Source organism: Bos indicus, chromosome 11 (genome assembly GCF_029378745.1).
Source record: "Bos indicus isolate NIAB-ARS_2022 breed Sahiwal x Tharparkar chromosome 11, NIAB-ARS_B.indTharparkar_mat_pri_1.0, whole genome shotgun sequence".
NCBI classification, from domain to species: domain Eukaryota; kingdom Metazoa; phylum Chordata; class Mammalia; order Artiodactyla; family Bovidae; genus Bos; species Bos indicus.
Window position 1 is genome coordinate 50,135,377 of NC_091770.1, and position 19,575 is coordinate 50,154,951.

At 38.9% G+C, this 19,575-nt stretch overlaps 1 protein-coding gene across 4 annotated transcripts in view; it reads right to left on the reverse strand.

Moving 5' to 3' along the window:
• Window positions 1–19,575, reverse strand: part of DNAH6 (dynein axonemal heavy chain 6) — a 278,835-nt gene that overhangs the window by 210,772 nt on the left and 48,488 nt on the right. For all 4 annotated transcript variants that reach the window (XM_070798839.1, XM_070798838.1, XM_070798840.1 and 1 more), the window contains exons 12-16: window positions 14,085–14,205; window positions 9,564–9,715; window positions 7,029–7,181; window positions 4,073–4,324; window positions 135–263 (exon numbers count right to left, since the gene is read on the reverse strand). In XM_070798839.1, coding sequence (XP_070654940.1) covers window positions 135–263; window positions 4,073–4,324; window positions 7,029–7,181; window positions 9,564–9,715; window positions 14,085–14,205 — 807 coding nt within the window. The remainder of the gene's footprint in view (window positions 1–134; window positions 264–4,072; window positions 4,325–7,028; window positions 7,182–9,563; window positions 9,716–14,084; window positions 14,206–19,575) is intronic.

Below are 19,575 nucleotides of genomic sequence, written 5' to 3' on the forward strand. Positions count from 1 at the left end.
CAGTGACTAGCACATAGGTGTCTAAACGTTGAGCATTATTAAAATGAGTGTGCATCAATGTCACTTCTGTGCATACACAAAGATATATTTTATAGTTCTATATTTTAGGAACAGATGTGTAGTGCTGTCATTACCTTAAAATTCTTCTGATAGGATTTATATTGAAATGCGCGTTTTTGAAGATCATCCAGAACTAACAGCAGCTCATTCAACATGACCTTTATTTTCTCTTGGTCAGCATTAATGTCCAAAATCTGTGGATCCTGTAAAATTAAGATAGCTTTTGATTAGTCATTCCTACTTTTTGATGTACACCATCAAATTACATGAATAAACATTTTCAAAACATATTTTTGCTAATTCCTTTTTCATTCGAATTTTTAGAAAATATATGAAAATGGTTGCTTTTCTTGAATTTTAAAACAATGCAGATACATTGTAAAAAGTACAGAAATGTATAAGGAAGTACTATGGGGATAATATTGTTTTTAAGGAGTACCTAATGCATTTTCCTTCATCTTTTTTCCTATATTACATTTTTTTCCCAACTAACAAGACTTCAGTTAAGGAGAAGTGAATGCTATATGGAAAAGAATGAAGGGAATATAAGGAAATTTATCACTTTACAGTAAAGGAATGATTTATAATCATTATATGTACAACAAAGGTAGGATTCTATTTGACTGAAGTTCATAAATAGGCAAAAGCAATTTATGGCTTTAGAATTCAGGGTAGTGGTTGCTTTTGGAAAGGAAGGAAAGGTTAGTGACTAGAGGGCACCCTAAGGATACCAAGAGCAATAGCTCTTGACTTGAACAGTAGACATATGGATGTGTTCACTTTCTGAGAACTCACTGAGTTGTACAGTTATTACAGTTATATACAGCTTTCTCTTGCAAAATACAAAAATACTTCAGTACAAAAGTAAAAGCAATGCAAAGTCCTTTAGACTAAAAGTTGACATATAATAAGTACACAATAAATGTTAGCTACTTTTAGCCATGTCAACACATATAAATGCATGCTGTAATCTTCAACATCGGTATTATATTCCTTTGAGTGGAAGTACCCCAACACATTTTATTATTCTGTTGAAGGACACTGAGCTTCTCCCATTTTTTTCTGATTTTATCATAAGTTTATATGGTTTGGGGCTTCCCTAGTGGCTCAGCTGGTAAAGAATCCGTCTGCAATGTGGGAGACCTGGGTTCAAGCCCTGGGTTGGGAAGATCCCTTGGAGAAGGGAATGGCTACCCACTGCAGTATTCTGGCCTGGAGAATTCCATGGACTCTATAGTCCATGGGGTCACAAACAGTCAGACACAACTGAGCAACTTTCACTTTCAGTTCACTTTATATTGCTTTAAACTTTTGGGATAGGATTTAGTCAATGTTAATAATTAAAGAGTAGATCATTATTATATGATCTATTTTCATGTTTGTTTCACTTAAGAATTATCCAGATGTCTATTCTATGGCATGGAAACATGTATATTATCATATGTGAAACAAATCGCCAGTCCAGTTTTAATGCATGATACAGGATGCTTGGGGCTGGTGCACTGGGATGACCCAGAGGGATGGGATGGGGAGGGAGGTGGGAGGGGGGTTCAGGATGGCGAAGACATGTACACCTGTGGTGGATTCATGTCAGTGTATGGCAAAATCAATACAATATTGTAAAGTAATTAGCCCCCAATTAAAATAAATAAATTTATATTAAAAAATAAAGTAAGAAAGATAGTGAAAAAAAAAGATGTCTATTCTAAATTCTTGTCTCCAGCTGTGCATATAATTAGCGAGTTGACTTCTAGGAAGTAGATTTCATCTATAAAACATCTCAACTGACATCCTTTTGAAACTTAACTACTACTCTTCTGTGTTTTTGATGGGCTTCCCTGGTAGCTCAGACAGTAAAGCATCTGCCTACAATGTGGGAGACCCAGGTTCGATCCCTGGGTCAGGAAGATCCCCTGGAGAAGGAAATGGCAATCCACTCCAGTACTCATGCCTGGAAAATCCCATGGACCGAGGAGCCTGGTGGGCTACAATCCATGGGGTTGCAAAGAGTCGGATACGACCGAGTGACTTCTGTGTGTGTTATTCTAAGTTCTTAAAAATTCCTTTTATATCTTTAGGATAGTAAAATTGGTGCAAGTTAATCAAACATTCTTTATCACTTATTAATTTATACTCTGCCTCTTTCTAAGAGGGAATTTTCTAACGTGTGACTAAGAAAACTCTAAAATTGTGACAGTAGCTATAAAATACGCTAATAGGATGTAAAAACACTAATTTCAAAATAATAAATAGACGCTAGGAAAAAGAGAATTCACTACTATTGAACTGAATTTTTCCCATTTTTTTCTGATTTGACCATAAGACTTTAAAATTTTTTAAATTTAATTGGAGGATAATTACTTTACAATTTTGCGATGGTTTTTGCCATATATCAACATGAATCAGTCATGGGTATATATGTGTCCCCCTATTCTGAAACCCCTCCCACCTCCTTCCCCACCCCATCCCTCTAGGCTGTACCAGAGCACCAACTTTGGATGCCCTGCTTCATGCATCAAACTTGCACTGGTCTTCTATTTTACATATAGTAATATACATGGGAAAGGAGTACACCAAGGCTGTATACTGACACCCTGCTTGTTTAACTTATATGCAGAGTACATCATGAGAAATGCTAGGCTGGATGAAGTGCAAGCTGAAATCAAGATTGCTGGGAGAAATATCAATAACATCAGATATGCAGATGACATCACTCTTATGTCAGAAAGTGAAGAGAATCTAAAGAACCTCTTGATGAAAGTGAAAGAAGAGAATGAAAAAGCTGGTTTAAAACTCAACATTCAAGAAACAAAGATCATGGCATTAGGTCCCATCCCTTCATGGCAAATAGATGGGGAAACAATGGAAACAGTGACACGCTTTATTTTCTTGGGCTCCAAAATCACTGCAGATGGTGACTATAGCCGTGAAATTCAAAGATGCTTGCTCCTTGGAAGAAAAGCTAAGGCCAACCTAGACAGTATATTAAAAAGTGAGACATTACTTTGCCAACAAAGGGTCTATCTAGTCAAAGCTACAGTTTTTCCAGTAGTCATGTATGGATGTGAGAGTTGGACCATAAAGAAAGCTGAGCATTGAAGAATTGATGCTTTTGAACTGTGGTGCTGTGAAGACTCTTGAAGAGTCCCTTGGACTGCAAGGAGATCCAACCAGTCCATCCTAAAGGAAATCAGTCCTGAATATTCATTGGAAGGACTGATGCTGAAGGTTCAATTCTTTGGCCACCTGACGCAAAGAACTGACTCATTTGAAAAGACCCTAAAGCTGGGAAAGATTGAAAGAGAGAGGAGAAGGGGATGACAGAGGATAAGATGGCTGGATGACATCACCAACTCAATGGACATGAGTTTCAGCAAGCTTCAGGAGTTGGTGATGGACAGGAAAGCCTGGTGATAGACAGGGAAGCAGTCCATGGGGTTGCAAAGAGTTGGACATGACTGAGCAACTGAACTGAACTGAACGGAATGTACATGTTTCAATGCTATTTTCTCAAATCATCCCACCTTTGTTTTTCCCACTGAGTCCAAATAAGTCTGTTCGTTACATCTGTGTCTCCTTTGCTGCCCTGCATGTAGGATCATTGTTATGTCTTTCTATATTCCATATAAATGCATTAATATATAGTATTTTTCCCTCTCTTTCTGACCTGACTCTGTGTAATAGGCTCCAGTTTCACCCACCTCATTAGAACTGATTCAAATGTATTCCTTTTTATAGCTGAGTAATATTCCATTTTGTACATTTGATTATAAGCACTAAAGCAATACATACATCTGTTAGTTGCAGTGGCCTGGAATTTATTCAGTACCTCAGAGAGGTTCAGAAACACTTTAAATTTTCAGTAGCTGCTTAAAGACATTGTTAATTGATTAGAATGAAGCATAAACAAAATAAAATTAAACCCGATTAAAATGAAATATGCTTTCTAAACGGTTTATTAAAATGTAATGGCCTTTATATAGATTATTTTAAAAATTCTGCTTCAGCTTACCTGTGCTAGCATCTTTACTTCATTCACTTCATTGCTTAGATCTTCAAGATCTCTACCCAAATGCAGACAAAATTGCTTAATGCTTGTTTCTCTGTCACCCACAGATTTATCAATGGCATTCCGAACAGCAACAATAGATGGCTTCATAGTTGCAAAAACGGCAAAGTCTTCAGGAGGTGTGGGAACCTGATACTGTTCAATGAGCTTGTACATCTGAACCACAACATTCCCTTCATCTTCAAGGCTTTCGATCTAAATGGAAACATGAGTTGCTCATTAAATAAATCAGTGTCCTGTTATACCTGTTAAGAGTGACTGATAGGAGACAGTCGCTGTGCACCACGTTGTAAAGAGCCAGCACACAGAGGAGCGCATTTAATGCAGATCAAGTTGGCTGGAGCTGGCTGGATGACAAATACAGTCATTACTACGATGTAGACAATGAGGCCTAAGAGGTAAACTGTTCAGAACTGAGCACAGTTAATATTTACTTTTTCTCTCTCTTGTTCCCTAGTAAATTAAAGAGTAGTGCTCAGTCGCTTTAGTCGTGTCTGACCCTTTTGCAACTCCTTAGACTGCAGCCCACCAGGCTCCTCTGTCCATGGAATTTTCCAGGTAAGAATACTAGAGTGGGTTGCCATTTCCTCCTCCAAGGGATCTTCCCAACCCAGAGATGGAACCCACATCTCTTATGTCTCCTGCCTTGGGAAGCAGGTGCACAAGCAGCACCTGGTAAGCCTCAGATTAAACAGTGCCAATATTGAAAGTTTTCAGAGACGGCAGGTGCTGTGAGCATGCTCAACTGTAACATCTGAGATTCCAGGCATATGTGCTGAGCAGTGACTGTCCCAGGGCAGCCCCTGAGGTGTGCGGACCATGTACCTCTCTGTGTAGATTCAGAACGCTGATCGATGGTGAGCATCGTGCTACCCTCTAATAAAGGCTTTTAACTACCACTATTACTGACTCCTAAACATCTCTGCTCTGATGCCTTGCCTCAGTGCACAGTGTCTTTCCTAATTTTCTGGCAAGGTCTCCCTGGTTTGAAGGGAACCCTGCATGCCACCACTCTGCCACAAGGTTATAGAGGAAGCATCCAGGTTCTATAACTTGACCCACCTCCTGGTGACAACTTAACCAGGGAGCATAAAATTGGGACAGAGTGAATCTAGCTCTGTCTGACCTTTCTCTTGACCTTGGGAAGAGTTAGGTTGTATCTGTGGGCAGAGGCCATTTGCTTTCATGGGGTAACAAAACAGGTCCTAAACAGGGGAAGAAAACTGTGGAGAGGCTTTAGAGAGATGGTTCTCAACCTTGAGCTGCATCCCAAGCACCCTGGCAATACTACACAACTGTACTCTGTACAGTATGGTACAGTAAAGTACACAAAAAACTTATAAAGGATGCACACATGTGACAATGTATGCCAGACATGTGAACTAACTTACCGTGATTGGACATGCAAACGCACATTCACATCTTTGAAAATTCGCAAGTTGAAAGTTTGCATGTAAGGGATTCACTGTAGAATTGCAATCTAGATATTAGTTATAATGGAAGTCATGATCCTTCTTAATCTATACTTGCATAATAGTCAGGAAACTTACTAGCAGGAATGAAAGAAACCCAAGTTAAACTAGCTTAAGTAGGCAAGTGGGTTAGGGAGACAACAGCAGATATAGAGACTCTTCTTGCCTGTTCGCTTGATTCCAGCCCCTATATGCCAGCTGTTGTACTGCACTTTTCAAGGTACTGTACTGTAAGATTAAAAATGCTTTCTTTGTTTTTTTATGCACTATTTGTGTGAAAAGTATTATAAACCTATTACAGTACAGTACTATATAGCTGATTGTGTTAGTTGGGTACCTAGGCTCACTTGGTTGGACTTAGGAGAAAATGGGAGTTACAAACGCAATCTCAGAACAGAACTCACTTGAATTTAGGGGACTTACTGTATTATCATTCATTACAAATAAGAAATGCAATAAACTGGGGTTGAGAGCACTGGCTTTGTTGTCAGAGACCCAAATTTGAATTCCAGATGTACTGCATACAGGTCTGTGATCTTGGACACAATGACCTATTTTGGTCCTCATTTGCTTATCTGCAGAATACGAATAAAAATTATCTATACTTCTTTCTGGTGACTGCAGCCATGAAATTAAAAGACTCTTGCTCCTTTCTTCTATATAGAAGAAAAGTTATGACAAACCTAGACAGAGTATTAAAAAGCAGAGACATTACTTTGCTGACAAAGGTCTGTATAGTTAAAGCTACGGTTTTTCCAGTAGTCATGTATGAACGTGAGAGTTGGACCATCAAGAAGGCTGAGGGCTGAAGAATTGATGTTTTGAACTGTGGTGTTGGAGAAGACTCTTGAGAGTTCCTTGGACTGCAAGGCGATCAAACCAGTCAATCCTAAAGGAAATCAATCCTGAATATTCATTGGAAGGACTGATGCTGAAGCTGAAGATATAAAACTTAGTTACCTGATGTGAAGAGTCAACTCATCAGAAAAGACCCTGATGCTAGGAAAGATAGAAGGCAGAAGGAGAAGGGGACAACAGAGGACATGATAGGAGAGGTTGGGTAGCATCATTGACTCAATGGACATGAATTTGAGCAAACTCTGGGAGATGGTGAAGGACAAGGAGGCCTGGCATGCTGCAGTCCATGGGGTCGCAAAGAGTCAGACATGACTGAACGACTAAACAATACTTCTTAAGCTTTTGAAGGATAAAAAATGTAACATATGTAGAAAATGTAGTACATGCCTGACTAGTAGTGATCAATGTTAGCTGCCATTACTACTGTGAGGTAAGCCATCCACTTCCTTTGCCTGAAAGTGTTTCTGATATTCTGACAGCTGTATCTTGACCTTCAGTCCCTCAGTTTCTCTTATTTGCCTTCCTTCCCACAAGGTTTGGAATAGTGAGTTACACAAGAATCAACTCACCCTTTCCTGAATTTCGTCAAGAAATACTAAGCTGTTAACATATTCTATGGTAGTAGTTGGGACAAATTCAAGCTTGTATTCTGCATCTTGTGCCTCAGAGATGATGGCATCCACTTTTTTCTTGCTTAGACGAGGAAGCATATAATTCAGCACCTAGGAAAAAAGAAGGAACTGTGAATTGTAACTACTTGAGTATTTCTACTTTATTATACATTTTAGATAAAGTCTAACTAAATGTCTGTTAAATCAGCAGGTAACGAAAGCACAGTATATGAAAAGGATTTTTTTTCCCCACACTGAAACAATAGGATTAGTTTTGAAGATTATTTCCAGAATAAATTAGATTGTACAAGTTATTAAAAAGTTTACCTAGGGACTTCTTTAGTGGTCCAGTGGTTAAAAATCTGTCTTGTAATGCTGGGAAAATGGATTTGATCCCTGGCTGGGAAACTAAGATCCCACTAAGCTTGAGTGCCATAACTACTGAAGCCTGTGTGCTCTGGAGTCTGTGCACCACAAATGAGAGAGCTCGTATGCCACAACTAGAGAGTTTGTGTGCCACAAGGAAAGTTCCCACATGACTCAACCAAGATCACATATGTTGCAACTAAGACCAGATGCAGCCAAATAAATAAATAATTTTTTTTAAAATCTGCCTAAATGGTCTGATATTTTATAAGTACCCTTTCTGTTACTTTGTCCTGCATAGTGAACATTGTGGTACCATCCCCAGTATCTTTCGTGTTGGGTGGTAGTAATGATTTGGAGGAAGGTGATCTCTCCTTCACAAACAAAGATTGAGTCTGATTGGTCGTAAGGTAAAATGAGCATGGCTTTCTTTGGCTAGTGTGATTGGATTAGAGTGAACCTCTGACATTAGCTGGTCCAATTAAGTAGAAACCCAAGACTTTTGTTTAAGGCTGAGAGATCTCTCTCTCTCTCTCTGGACATGAATAAGGAAATAATTATCCTATGGAGCCTTTGACTACCATTTCAGAAAAGTGAGGGTGCATGAGCTTTAGGATGAAGCTGGAACATCAGAAGGAAGCTGGCACACAGTGAATGGAAAAAATCAGGTCTTTAGTAACCACTGAGTCACTAGATCACACCTTCCTGATGCCCATCCACCCTCTGGACTGTTTAGATCTATACATTTTCTGATTGCTGAAGCCAGTTTGAGGGTGGTTTTTTTTTTGTTTGTTTGTTTGTTTTTTGTTTTTGGCTTAGTATACAGTAGTACTCATAGTGCTCAGAAATGTTTGCTGAAATTGACTTTGCTTCAATTCTCTATTGTTTTCTTTTTCAACAGATGAAGCAGCAAAGCTCTAGAAAGGAGTCCAGTACTATACAGCTAATTAGTGACAGAAAAGATATTAACACTCAGGCCTGTAGCCTTTTAGACAGAGCACTGTCTTCTTTCATCTGCACCAGGGGTCAGCAGAGGTTTTCCGTAAGGGCTAAATAGTAAATACTTTAGATTTGCAGGATATACGGTCTCTGTCACAACCACTCAGCTCTGCCCTCGTAGAGCAACCATAGGCAATACATAAGCGAACTGTCATGGTACAAAACAGGTGGCAGGCTGGAAAGACCCTGTGGGATAGAGTTTGCCAATCTGTTCTATACCATTGTGTCTCTAGAGGTATTTTTTAGAGTCTTTATTGTTTCTGTTTTACGTTTTTGGGGGTTTTTTGGCTGTGAGGCATGTGCGATCTTAGCTCCCTGACCAGGGATTGAACCTGGGCCCCCTGCACTGGAACGTGAAGTCTTAACTACTGAACCACCAGGGGAGTCCCTTTGTGGTGGTATTTGATTGTATATATGACTAAAGGATATGACTTTATATATGATATATATGACTTCCCTGGTGGCTTAGAGGATAAAGCGTCTGCCCACAATGCGGGAGACCTGGGTTCAATCCCTGGGTAGGGAAGATCCCCTGGAGAAGGAAATGGCAACCCACTCCAGTATTCTTGCCTGGAAAATCCCATGGATGGAGAAGCCCGATAGGCTATAGTCCATGGGGTCGCAAAGAGTCGGACACAACTGAGCAACTTCACTTCACTTCACTTCGTGACTAAAGGAAGACCTGAAAGTTTTTGTAGAAGCAATCAAATCTCCTCAGCTCTACCACTCACTAAAATACAATGAGTTCTTTAGGGACAGTTTCAGATCAGGAAACCTCAGTATCTAGGATACCTCTATCCTAGAATCAACCAGCATTCCTACTAGGACCCTGAGCTGTTACAGCAATATCTCCTCTGGAGGAAATCTTGAAATGCTCCAACAAAGGAAAAAGGAGTGGATGTAGGAGGCTAGTTTAAGGACTTTTTTTTCCCCTCACCTGAAATTGACTATGCTTGAGACAGAAAGAAAAACATGGAACTTTCCCTACAAATTAAAGATGCTGAATAGACTTAAGTTAATTTTAAATAGCTGCAATACTAGAAAATAAAGATATGCTATTTGCAGGAGAAAAATCGTAAAATAGTTTAAGAGACCATAATTAACCTTTTTTTTCTAGTTCACAGTTACCTCCAAGCATCGCAAAGGTGATGGAATTAGTTTTTCTTTCAGTTGCTTAGTGTCAATGAGCAGCAGTCCTACATTCCTGGTGGGTCTCAGAGCCACTGCATCCTTGTGCTGTCTGTGATATTTTTCCAGTTGTTCACTAAAGAACTTAACACCTACATAGAATAATTCATATATAGCAAAAAATATATATTAGATTTTAAAGGACCATTACACAGATATATCAAAAATCATTGCATTAATACACTTCCATATGTATTTAAAATGAACTATCAATAGGTAGAGAAACTTGTATGGTTTTAAAATGTTAATTCATGGTGCTTCATATTTTATTCTTGTAATGAAGAAACTAACATTTCATAATGTAAATATATTTTCTGGCTGTTGCTAAGAATAGCTCATGAAAATAACTTGTAATTGCATTAGAGAATCTAGTCTATAATGGAGTAGATTCTAGAATCAGACTGGTTTGAAGTTGGCTTAATCTAACGGTTCTTCCACATCATACCTCAAAATAAGTATGAATATGCATCCTTAGTTGTATTTGATTCTTTGTGACCCCATGGACTATAACCTACCAGGCTCCTCTATCCATGGGATTTTCTAGGCAAAAATACTGGAGTGGGTTGCCATTTCCTCTGCCAGGGGATCTTCCCGACCCAGGGATTAAACCTGCGTCACCTGTGTCTCCTGCATTGCAGGCAGATTCTTTACCAAGTATATAAGGATATTAGCAACAGAGAAGGTTTGAAACTCAAGAGATCAGGCATAGCTAAAATTATTTCCATTCCTCTTCCCAACACCTCTGCCAACCCTGCTCCCCACATCAAAGTTAACGCCATTGTCAACTTTGTCTGCCAATGCTGCAGTTGCATTTTGATAATCTTCCTATCTCCAATTTCTCTGCCGTCTAGGGGGTCGCACAGAGTCGGACACCACTGCAGTGACCTAGCAGCAGCAGCAGCAGCAATCTATTTGGATTGGGAAATCACCAGTGGAAGTCTGATTATCTTGAAATCATACTATTGGTCAAAAACAACTCTTACTAATACACATATAATACAAAACAACTCCTTGTCTTTAAAAATTCAGCTAACTTTATTTCCAGTTGGTCCCTCCACTTGAGTCTGACTGTTTTCCCTACTGTTTCCTGATCTTCTTTAACCGTCTTCCACCATCTCTAAGAGAAAAAGTTGTTGATCCCTGCTTTTATTTCCATCGCCTTCTGTTCTGGACACAAGGGGCAGTTTGACACAGTATAAAGAACACATCAGACAAAGTCTTAGAGGACTTAGCCCCAAGTCTTTAACCCACCTGTTGCTTTGGCCAAGTTACTTAATCTTTCTGAGCTTCACCTTCCTCAAGATACAAAAAAAGGGATGACAATTATCTGTCCTACTCATTTTAGAAGGTTTTGATGTGTTTATTTTTGAGAAATGAAAAAATTAGGATATCAAATGATCTGAGAAAACCCCTGGTGAGGAAAGTTGTATAATGTTGCTTGGTCTAGTATTTTCCAAATTTATTTGAACACAGAGTCTTTTTCATAGTATCATGTAATATCCTTCAGAATGGTGGTTCAAGGAATTCCAATTTGGGGAACACAAATTTAGTCCAATACTTTCATTTTATACATAAATAAATTTAGATCACTCAAAGTTAAATGACTTTTATCCATGTTCAAAGGGAAATAAAAGAGTAAAGCCAACAGAAGAGTTCTGTCTTGAGATGGTGGAGGGATGGTTTGTATAACAAACTCTCAAGTCAGGGGAAACAATTTCTAAACCACTCACTCACTGTGTAGTCTTGACGTTGCCTTATCTCTATATTTCCACTTACCTATTTGTAAAATGAGAATACTTGCCTATATAGAATTATGAGGATTAGATAAAATAGATTAGATGAGACAGCACAGTACCTATCATAAGTGCTTAGCAAGTATGGAAAATATTAGTAGACACTGACTTTTATAGAAATTTAGTGGTGAGATATGGCTGATTATTTCAGAAAGCCAGAGTCTGTCTTCTGATCATCTTCTGGGGCTAAACAAAGGGTAGTCTGGCTAAAAGTTTGGTTAAACAGATGTTTATTAAGTATGCTATGCTAAGTCACTTCAGTCGTGTCCGACTCTGTGTGACCCCATAGACGGCAGCCCACCAGGCTCCCCCATCCCTGGGATTCTCCAGGCAAGAACACTGGAGTGGGTTGCCATTTCCTTCTCCAGTGCATGAAAGTGAAAAGTGAAAGTGAAGTCGCTCAGTCGTGTCCGACTCTTAGCGACCCCATGGACTGCAGCCTACCAGGCTTGTCCATCCATGGGATTTTCCAGGCAAGAGTACTGGAGTTGGGTGCCATTGCCTTCTCCATTATTAAGTATAATAAACTATAATATATCTTAGGGCTTCCCAGGTGGCACTTGTGGTAAAGAATTCCCCTGCTAATGCAGGAGACATAATAGATGCGGGTTCAGTCCCTGGGTGGGGAAGATCCCTCTGGAAGAGGAAATGGCAATCCGCTCTAGAATTCTTGCCTGGGAAATCTCATGGACAGAACTTGGAGGGCTACAGTCCATGGAATCACAAAGAGTTGGACATGACTGAGCATCTGAGCACAATATGTCATAGGCAGTGTTATAGTAATTTGAGGGAATATGGTATAACAGGCAAGGCATGGTATCCAAGGGGCAAAGCTACATTCTAATGGGAAATAACTGGGTTCAGAGGTTTAGAAAGTACCAGAAAGTTCCTAAAAGAGGAAGAAAACAACTTTTAGGAGTCCAGGCCAATCTACTCCAGATTCCCAGAAAACAAATGGCTAATACTTATGATACCCTGGTTTGGAGATTGAGACATGATTGACAAGCCAAGGCAGGACTAGATGAAGGGCAATCTGGGAGCTTGGTGGCCTTATCCAGTTAGGTAACTGGTGAAGGAGTAAAGTTATCCAACATGAGGAACATGATAACAGGAGACTCAGAGGTCTTGGCTCAAGGCTGTGAGTAGACAATCTAGATGGTTAGAACTGGTTATTTGGATTAGTCTATTTCATGCTGAAATGCCAGGCTCCACAGCTTACTGTTACCATGGTGCCACCATAGTACTGATCAGTTTCCTTCAGTTCAACACACACTAAGTCTCAGTGTGACAGTATTGGTGAAGAACGGTAGAAATGAACTTGTCTCATTTTTTTTTAAATTTCTTAAGTAGAACCCAACTTTTGTTTCTTGAGCAAGTTAGTGCTTTGGAAAAAAAGGTCTGTTTCAACTTTTGAAAACTAAGAGACATAAAAAGTAAATACAGTGTCTATTCTTGGATTAGATTCTGGGCCAAACCAGCTGCAAACTGCTTTATTTGGCAGATTCTGAATATGGTCTAAATGTTGATTTTAGAGATTTTTTTTCAGGTGTGAAAATATTTTGGTTCTGTAGGGACATGCTTTTTGAAGATGCATATTGAAGTATTTCATTTAGGGACTGGCATGTATAATTTACTTTAAAATACTTCAGTGTAATAAAAATAATGAATTGAAAGAAAAACACAAGAATTTACAGAAAAAAAAAATAGTGCTCATTCATTAGGCAAAGTATCAGAGTAAACATTTTTGTGCATGAGAAAAAAAAAGAATGAAATCAATTAATGAAACAAACAAAAAAGAGAATATGAATGATATGCTTCACATTTTTAAATGGTAATAATGAATGCTATATACTTAATTTTCATAATCATTTGGAAACTTTCTTGCCTGAAATTTCACTTGGGCATTGTATTTTATTTTCTTTGGTTGAATAAAATAAGTTTAATAAAATAACTTCTCCATGGTTCTAATCTCATGACTAAGGTGTCGATCCATACCTACCTGGTTGCAATAAGGCGGTACAAATAGAATTACTTGAATTCCTGAGACAGAATGAATTCCTGAGATACATGTTACCTATGTAAACATTTTTTAAGGAATCTGAGGGGAAAACATTCCTTTCAACTCCTTTCCATATAGAGGCTATATGACCTTGGCACTGGCACAGCTTCATACTAAAAAATAAGCTCTTGGGGAAGAATTCCTTCCCATAATATTCTGAAATAAAACATAACAGTAAAACTAAAGAAAAATGTGGTTCTACAGAAAATAATCTAGAAATGAATAAACTCTTGTGTATTGTCAGGCCAACTCTTTTGGGCTACCATCTCTGTCACCACACACCACAAAACAGAAACCTAGACCATGATAAAAATCCCATGGACAAAGGAACCTGGTAGGCTGCAGTCCATGGGGTCGCGAAGAGTAGGACACAACTGAGCGACTTCACTTTCACTTTTCACTTTCATGCATTGGAGAAGGAAATGGCAACCCACTCCAGTGTTCTTGCCTGGAGAATCCCAGGGACAGGGGAGCCTGCTGGGCTGCCATCTATGGGGTCACACACAGTCGGACACGACTGAAGCGACTTAGCAGCAGCAGCAGCAGCAGACCATGATAAAGCTTGATATGACTCTTAGATATAATTAGCAAGGACAAATGAAAACTTACCAGGTTCTTGAAGTTTAAGATCTTGTAAATCAAGACTTTCATTTTCCTTGAAGAATATTTGAAACTTTTCAAATGTAGCTGCATAGAATTGGGCAGATTCAAATGCTGCCTGTATGGCTTCCTAAACATTATATAAAATAAAAACAAACAAAACTATATTTTTCCTGAGCAGAATTTAATTCTATACAACTAAAAAATGAAGATGCACACTATGCTGTGACCTGGGGATATATAAGTGAGAGAAAAGGTACCATCCTTGATGACAAAGGGCAGTTAATAAATTCTCTTATGAAACTTAAAAAAAAAATACATCTTTAAATGTGACTTTCAAAGAATTGTTCCTTATGATTAAAAAGAAGTAAACTTGTAATTTTTTAGCTTCATGGTGAACTTATACATCACTAGTAGGTATATGGCAAGAGACAATGTCTACTTATTTTCCAAATTGCAAAGTTTATATCTTGGTTTAAGTGTTTTTGAGTGAAGGCAAAACCATTTAGCATATATGCAAAATTACTTGCCTAATCTCATTATTAAATTCTCTATGCTGGCAAGTCTCCTATTTCAAACTGTCTTCAGAATTTGCCCTAATAAATACTTTCCGTCACTTTGCTTAAACTTGGCGCAAACCTCCACTTTCCTACAAGACGTTTCCTATAATACCATGTCAGTACACATTATCATAGTTCAATGGCATCATAATGCCTTCGAATGGCAGTCAGGACTTGTTTCTTGTTGATCTTAGCCTATTAGTCCCTGGCTACACTCCACTGCCTTCTCTTAATATTTCCTACTAAGACTTCTTGCAAATGACTGCAATTTGCCCCAAGGAAAACTAGAGATGATCAATGGAATTGCTCATTCCCAACACACCAATGCTAGGGTAGGTGGCTCAGACGCTTGCTTTACATACTTAGTGGGTAGTGGTAGAAATTTTAATTACAAACAATAGTACATACCCTAGATGGCTATATTTAGATATTTGTTCATTTATTTCCTTTCAATAAGCTTCGTATATAACCTTCCAGAATGTTTCTGCTGTTTATTTTTTTACATTAAAAATTGAAGGGAAGATACCATGTCAAAGTATATCTCCTTTGAGCAGATTTAATAGTGTCTCTGGTACATGATCATGCAAGTGTTAGACAGAAACACAATGGGTGACCCCAAAATGGAAAGCTCCACCAACATGTTCAAATATGATTTTTAAAACCTCACAGCATAGTTGCTGGAATAGTTCAAAGAATTCCATATATGGTCACTGAATTCCTTAAATTTTAATAATATATCACATTTGCTTTATGACTTTCTCTCTATACATTATTTTACTCTGAACCATTTGGAAGAAAGCTTCAGACACAAGATATTTCTAACACTAAATATTTCAGGGTTTATTTAATAAACACAAAAATATTTTCTTAAACTGTCATAATATTAATGACTTAAATCAGGAAATTAGCATTGATATTAATACTATTATCTAATTACAGGCCTTTATACAAATTTTGGGAGAAGGCAATGGCAACCTACTCCAGTACTCTTGCCTGGGAAATCCCACGGACGGAGGAGCCTGGTAGGCTACAGTCCACGGGGTCTCGAAGAGTCAAACATGACTGAGCGACTTCAGTTTCACTTTTCACTTGCATGCTTTGGAGAAGGAAATGGCAACCCACTCCAGTGTTCTTGCCTAGAGAATCCCAGGGATGGGAGCCCGGTGGGCTGCCGTCTATGGGGTCACACAGAGTTGGACACGACTGAAGCGACTTAGCAGCAGTAGCAGCATACAAATTTTGCCATCTCTCCCAATAATGTCTTTCATAGCAAAATAAAAAACTTCCCCCCCCCGCCCCGGCCCACTATCCTATCCAGTATCAGATATTGTATCTTGTCATATATCTTTGGTGTCCTTTAATCTGGACCAATTTCTCAATTTTTGTCTTTCATGATCTTTACCTTTTTGAAGAGTATCATGTGTGTGTGTGTGTGTGTTTGTGTAACATTTCTTAATGCTTACATTCAGTTATACTTTGGCAATAATATGACAGAAATGATGTATGTTTTCCATGTATCATGTTTAAAGGCACATAATGTTGATATGTCCCATTACTAGCGATGTTAACATATTAAAGTGGTATCTGTGAAGTCTGTCACTGTAAATGTACTATTTTCTCTCTTTAAATCAATAAATATCTTATGCAGAAATGTTTTGAGATAAAAGTCCTTTTTCTCACTATACCTTTGCATATCCATTTCAGTAATCATTGGAGATTCTCACCTATTTCTATGGTTGCTATAGAAGTGGTGATAAAGTGCTATAAAGTGGTCGTCTTTTTTTAGGTTTTCCTTCTACGTTTATTAGTTGGCATTTTACTGTAAGGAATAGCTTTCCATTCTCACTCCATCGATTCATTCATTTACTCATAAAATATGCTTATGTATTCTCATTTTCAAACACTGTTATAACCATTACTTATTTTAATGGTCAGATTGTTCTAGAGAGACCCTTCAAGTTGGCTTTTTAATCTTTTATGCATGTCTCCATTAGTTCTTAGACATTTTATTTACATGTGTAGGGGTCGGGGTGGAGGGGCTTTCCTGGTGGCTAGATGGTAAAGAATCTGCCTGCAGTGAAGGAGACCCTGGTTCAATTCCTGGATTGGGAAGATCCCTTGGAAAAGTAAATGGCAACCCCTTCCAGTATTCTTGCTTGGAAAATTCCATTGACAGAGGAGCCTGGCAGGCTACAGTCTATGGTGTCACAAAGAGTCAGACATGACTAAGCAATTAACGCTTTCACTTTCACTCATATTTTGGTTCAACAGTATGCTCTGGGCTATTCTTGTACTTCCCTTGTTCTGCTGCTGCTGCTGCTAAGTTGCTTCAGTCGTGTCCGACTCCATGCGACTCCATAGATGGCAGCCCACCAGGCTCCCCTGTCCTTGGGATTCTCCAGGCAAGAACACTGGAGTGGGTTGCCATTTCCTTCTCCAATGCATGGAAGCGAAAAGCGAAAGTGAAGTCACTCAGTCGTGTCTGACTCTTAGCGACCCCATGGACTGCAGCCTACCAGGCACCTCCGTCCATGGGATTTTCCAGGCAAGAGTACTGGGGTGGGGTGCCATTGCCTTCTCCCTTGTTCTAGGAATAAGCAATTTCTTCAGAGATAAGGATCTTTCGCTTTGGAATGATACATAGAAACCAAAGTGTGGACACTCAATGTGCTCATCACTTTTAGGATGTCACTGCTTCCAGACCATCTCAGTGAGCAGAACAAGAAACACGCACACGCGCACACCCCCCACAAATATACATACATACACAAAACCCTATATATAGTTCTCTTTCTACTGATTAATTAAAAATTATGAGTTCATAATTCCATTTTCAATATAACACCATTCTGGCCTTTTCTCTTCCATATTTGTACTTCCCTTTCTGAGGATGATAACCTCATTTCATTATCCACAATATATTTAGTTGTTTGCTAAACTACAGAATACACAGAAAGTCATTTCAGAATTGCTAATGCACTAATACCACTGTGAAAAATAAACTAACTGGAATCTAATATTTGTTATAATTACAGTGATCTTTAGCTTAAGGGTATATAGGCAAAACACTGTATTTATTTATTTTTAAGACCTTGATTTAATTTATTAATTTACTTTTAAAAAATTAATTTATTTATTTTACTTTATAATATTGTATTGGTTTTGCCATATATTGACTTGAATCCGCCATGAGTATACATGTGTTTCCCATCTTGAACCCCGCTCCCACTTCCCTCCCCATCCCATCCCTCTGGGTCATCCCAGTGCACCAGCCCCGAGCATCCTGTATCCTGCATCAAACCTGGACTGGCGATTTGTTTCACATATGATATTTTACATGTTTCAATGGCATTCTCCCATATCTTCCCACCCTCGCCCTCTCCCACAGAGTCCAAAAGACTGTTCAATACATCTGTATCTCTTTTGCTGTCTCGCATACAGGATTATTGTTACCTTCTTTCTAAATTCCATATATATGCGTTAGTACACTGTATCGGTGTTTTTCTTTCTGGCTTACTTCACTCCGTATAATAGGTTCCAGTTTCATCCACCTCATTAGAACTGATTCAAATGTATTCTTTTTAATGGCTGAGTAATATTCCATTGTGTATATGTACCACAGCTTTCTTATCCATTCATCTGCTGATGGACATCTAGGTTGCTTCCATGTCCTGGCTATTATAAACAGTGCAGTGATGAACACTGGGGTACACGTCTCTTTCAATTCTGGTTTCCTCAGTGTGTATGCCCAGCAGTGGGATTGCTGGGTCGTAATGGCACCCACTCCAGTATTTTTGCCTAGAAAATCCCATGGATGGAGGAGCCTGGTAGGCTGCAGTTCATGGGGTCGCTAGAGTAGGACACGACTGAGCGACTTCACTTTCACTTTTCACTTTCATGCATTGGAGAAGGAAATGGAAACTCACTCCAGTGTTCTTGCCTGGAGAATCCCAGGGATGGGGAAGCCTGCTGGGCTGCCGTCTATGCGGTCGCGCGGAGTCAGACACGACTGAAGCAGCGCAGCAGCAGCAGCATGGCAGTTCTATTTTCAGTTTTTAAGGAATCTCCACACTGTTCTCCATAGTGGCTGTACTAGTTTGCATTCCCACCAACAGTGTAAGAGGGTTCCCTTTTCTCCACACCCTCCCCAGCATTTATTGCTTGTAGATTTTTGGATAGCAGCCATTCTGACTGGCGTGAAATGGTACCTCATTGTGGTTTTGATTTGCATTTCTCTGATAATGAGAAAACACTGTATTTAAAAGTTACTTGTTTGAGTGTTTTCCCCTTCCTCACAGTGTGGTTATTCATTTGAAATATAGAATAGTACATTTGTTTTTTAATGCATCTATTTTAAGATTTTTTTTTCCTCATTCTCATAGCTTTCCTGTTGTTGTTTAGACACTAAGCTAGGTCCCACTCTTTCCTGACCTCATTGATTGTAGCCTGCATGGCTCCTCTATCCATGGGACTTTCCAGGCAAGAATACTGGAGTAGGGTGCCGATTCCTTGTCTAGGGGATCTTCCTGAGCCAGGGATCGAACCCACGTCTCCTGCATTGGCAGATGTATTCTTTACCACTAGGGAAGCACATCGATTTTTAAAGAACTATACTGGACTATACTAAAAGGTATGCTCAGAACTACGTGTGACTCTTCTCATCTTTTCTACTCCAAACCCATCCTGTCTACACCATTCCCACTGTCTTCTCTAGGGAACCAATTTCCTTAGTTTCTGGTTTATCTCTTCCTTCTCCCTATTTTCTGACATAAAAAGTAGCACACTATAGATATTCTTGTCTAATTTGATTTTTCCACCTAACAGTATATCCTGGAAATCACTCCATAGATAATAAATTTTCATGTTACTTAGGTGTATTTCTGGGCTTTTTATTCCATTTCACTGGCCTGATAAATATGCATGTGCCAATATGACAATCT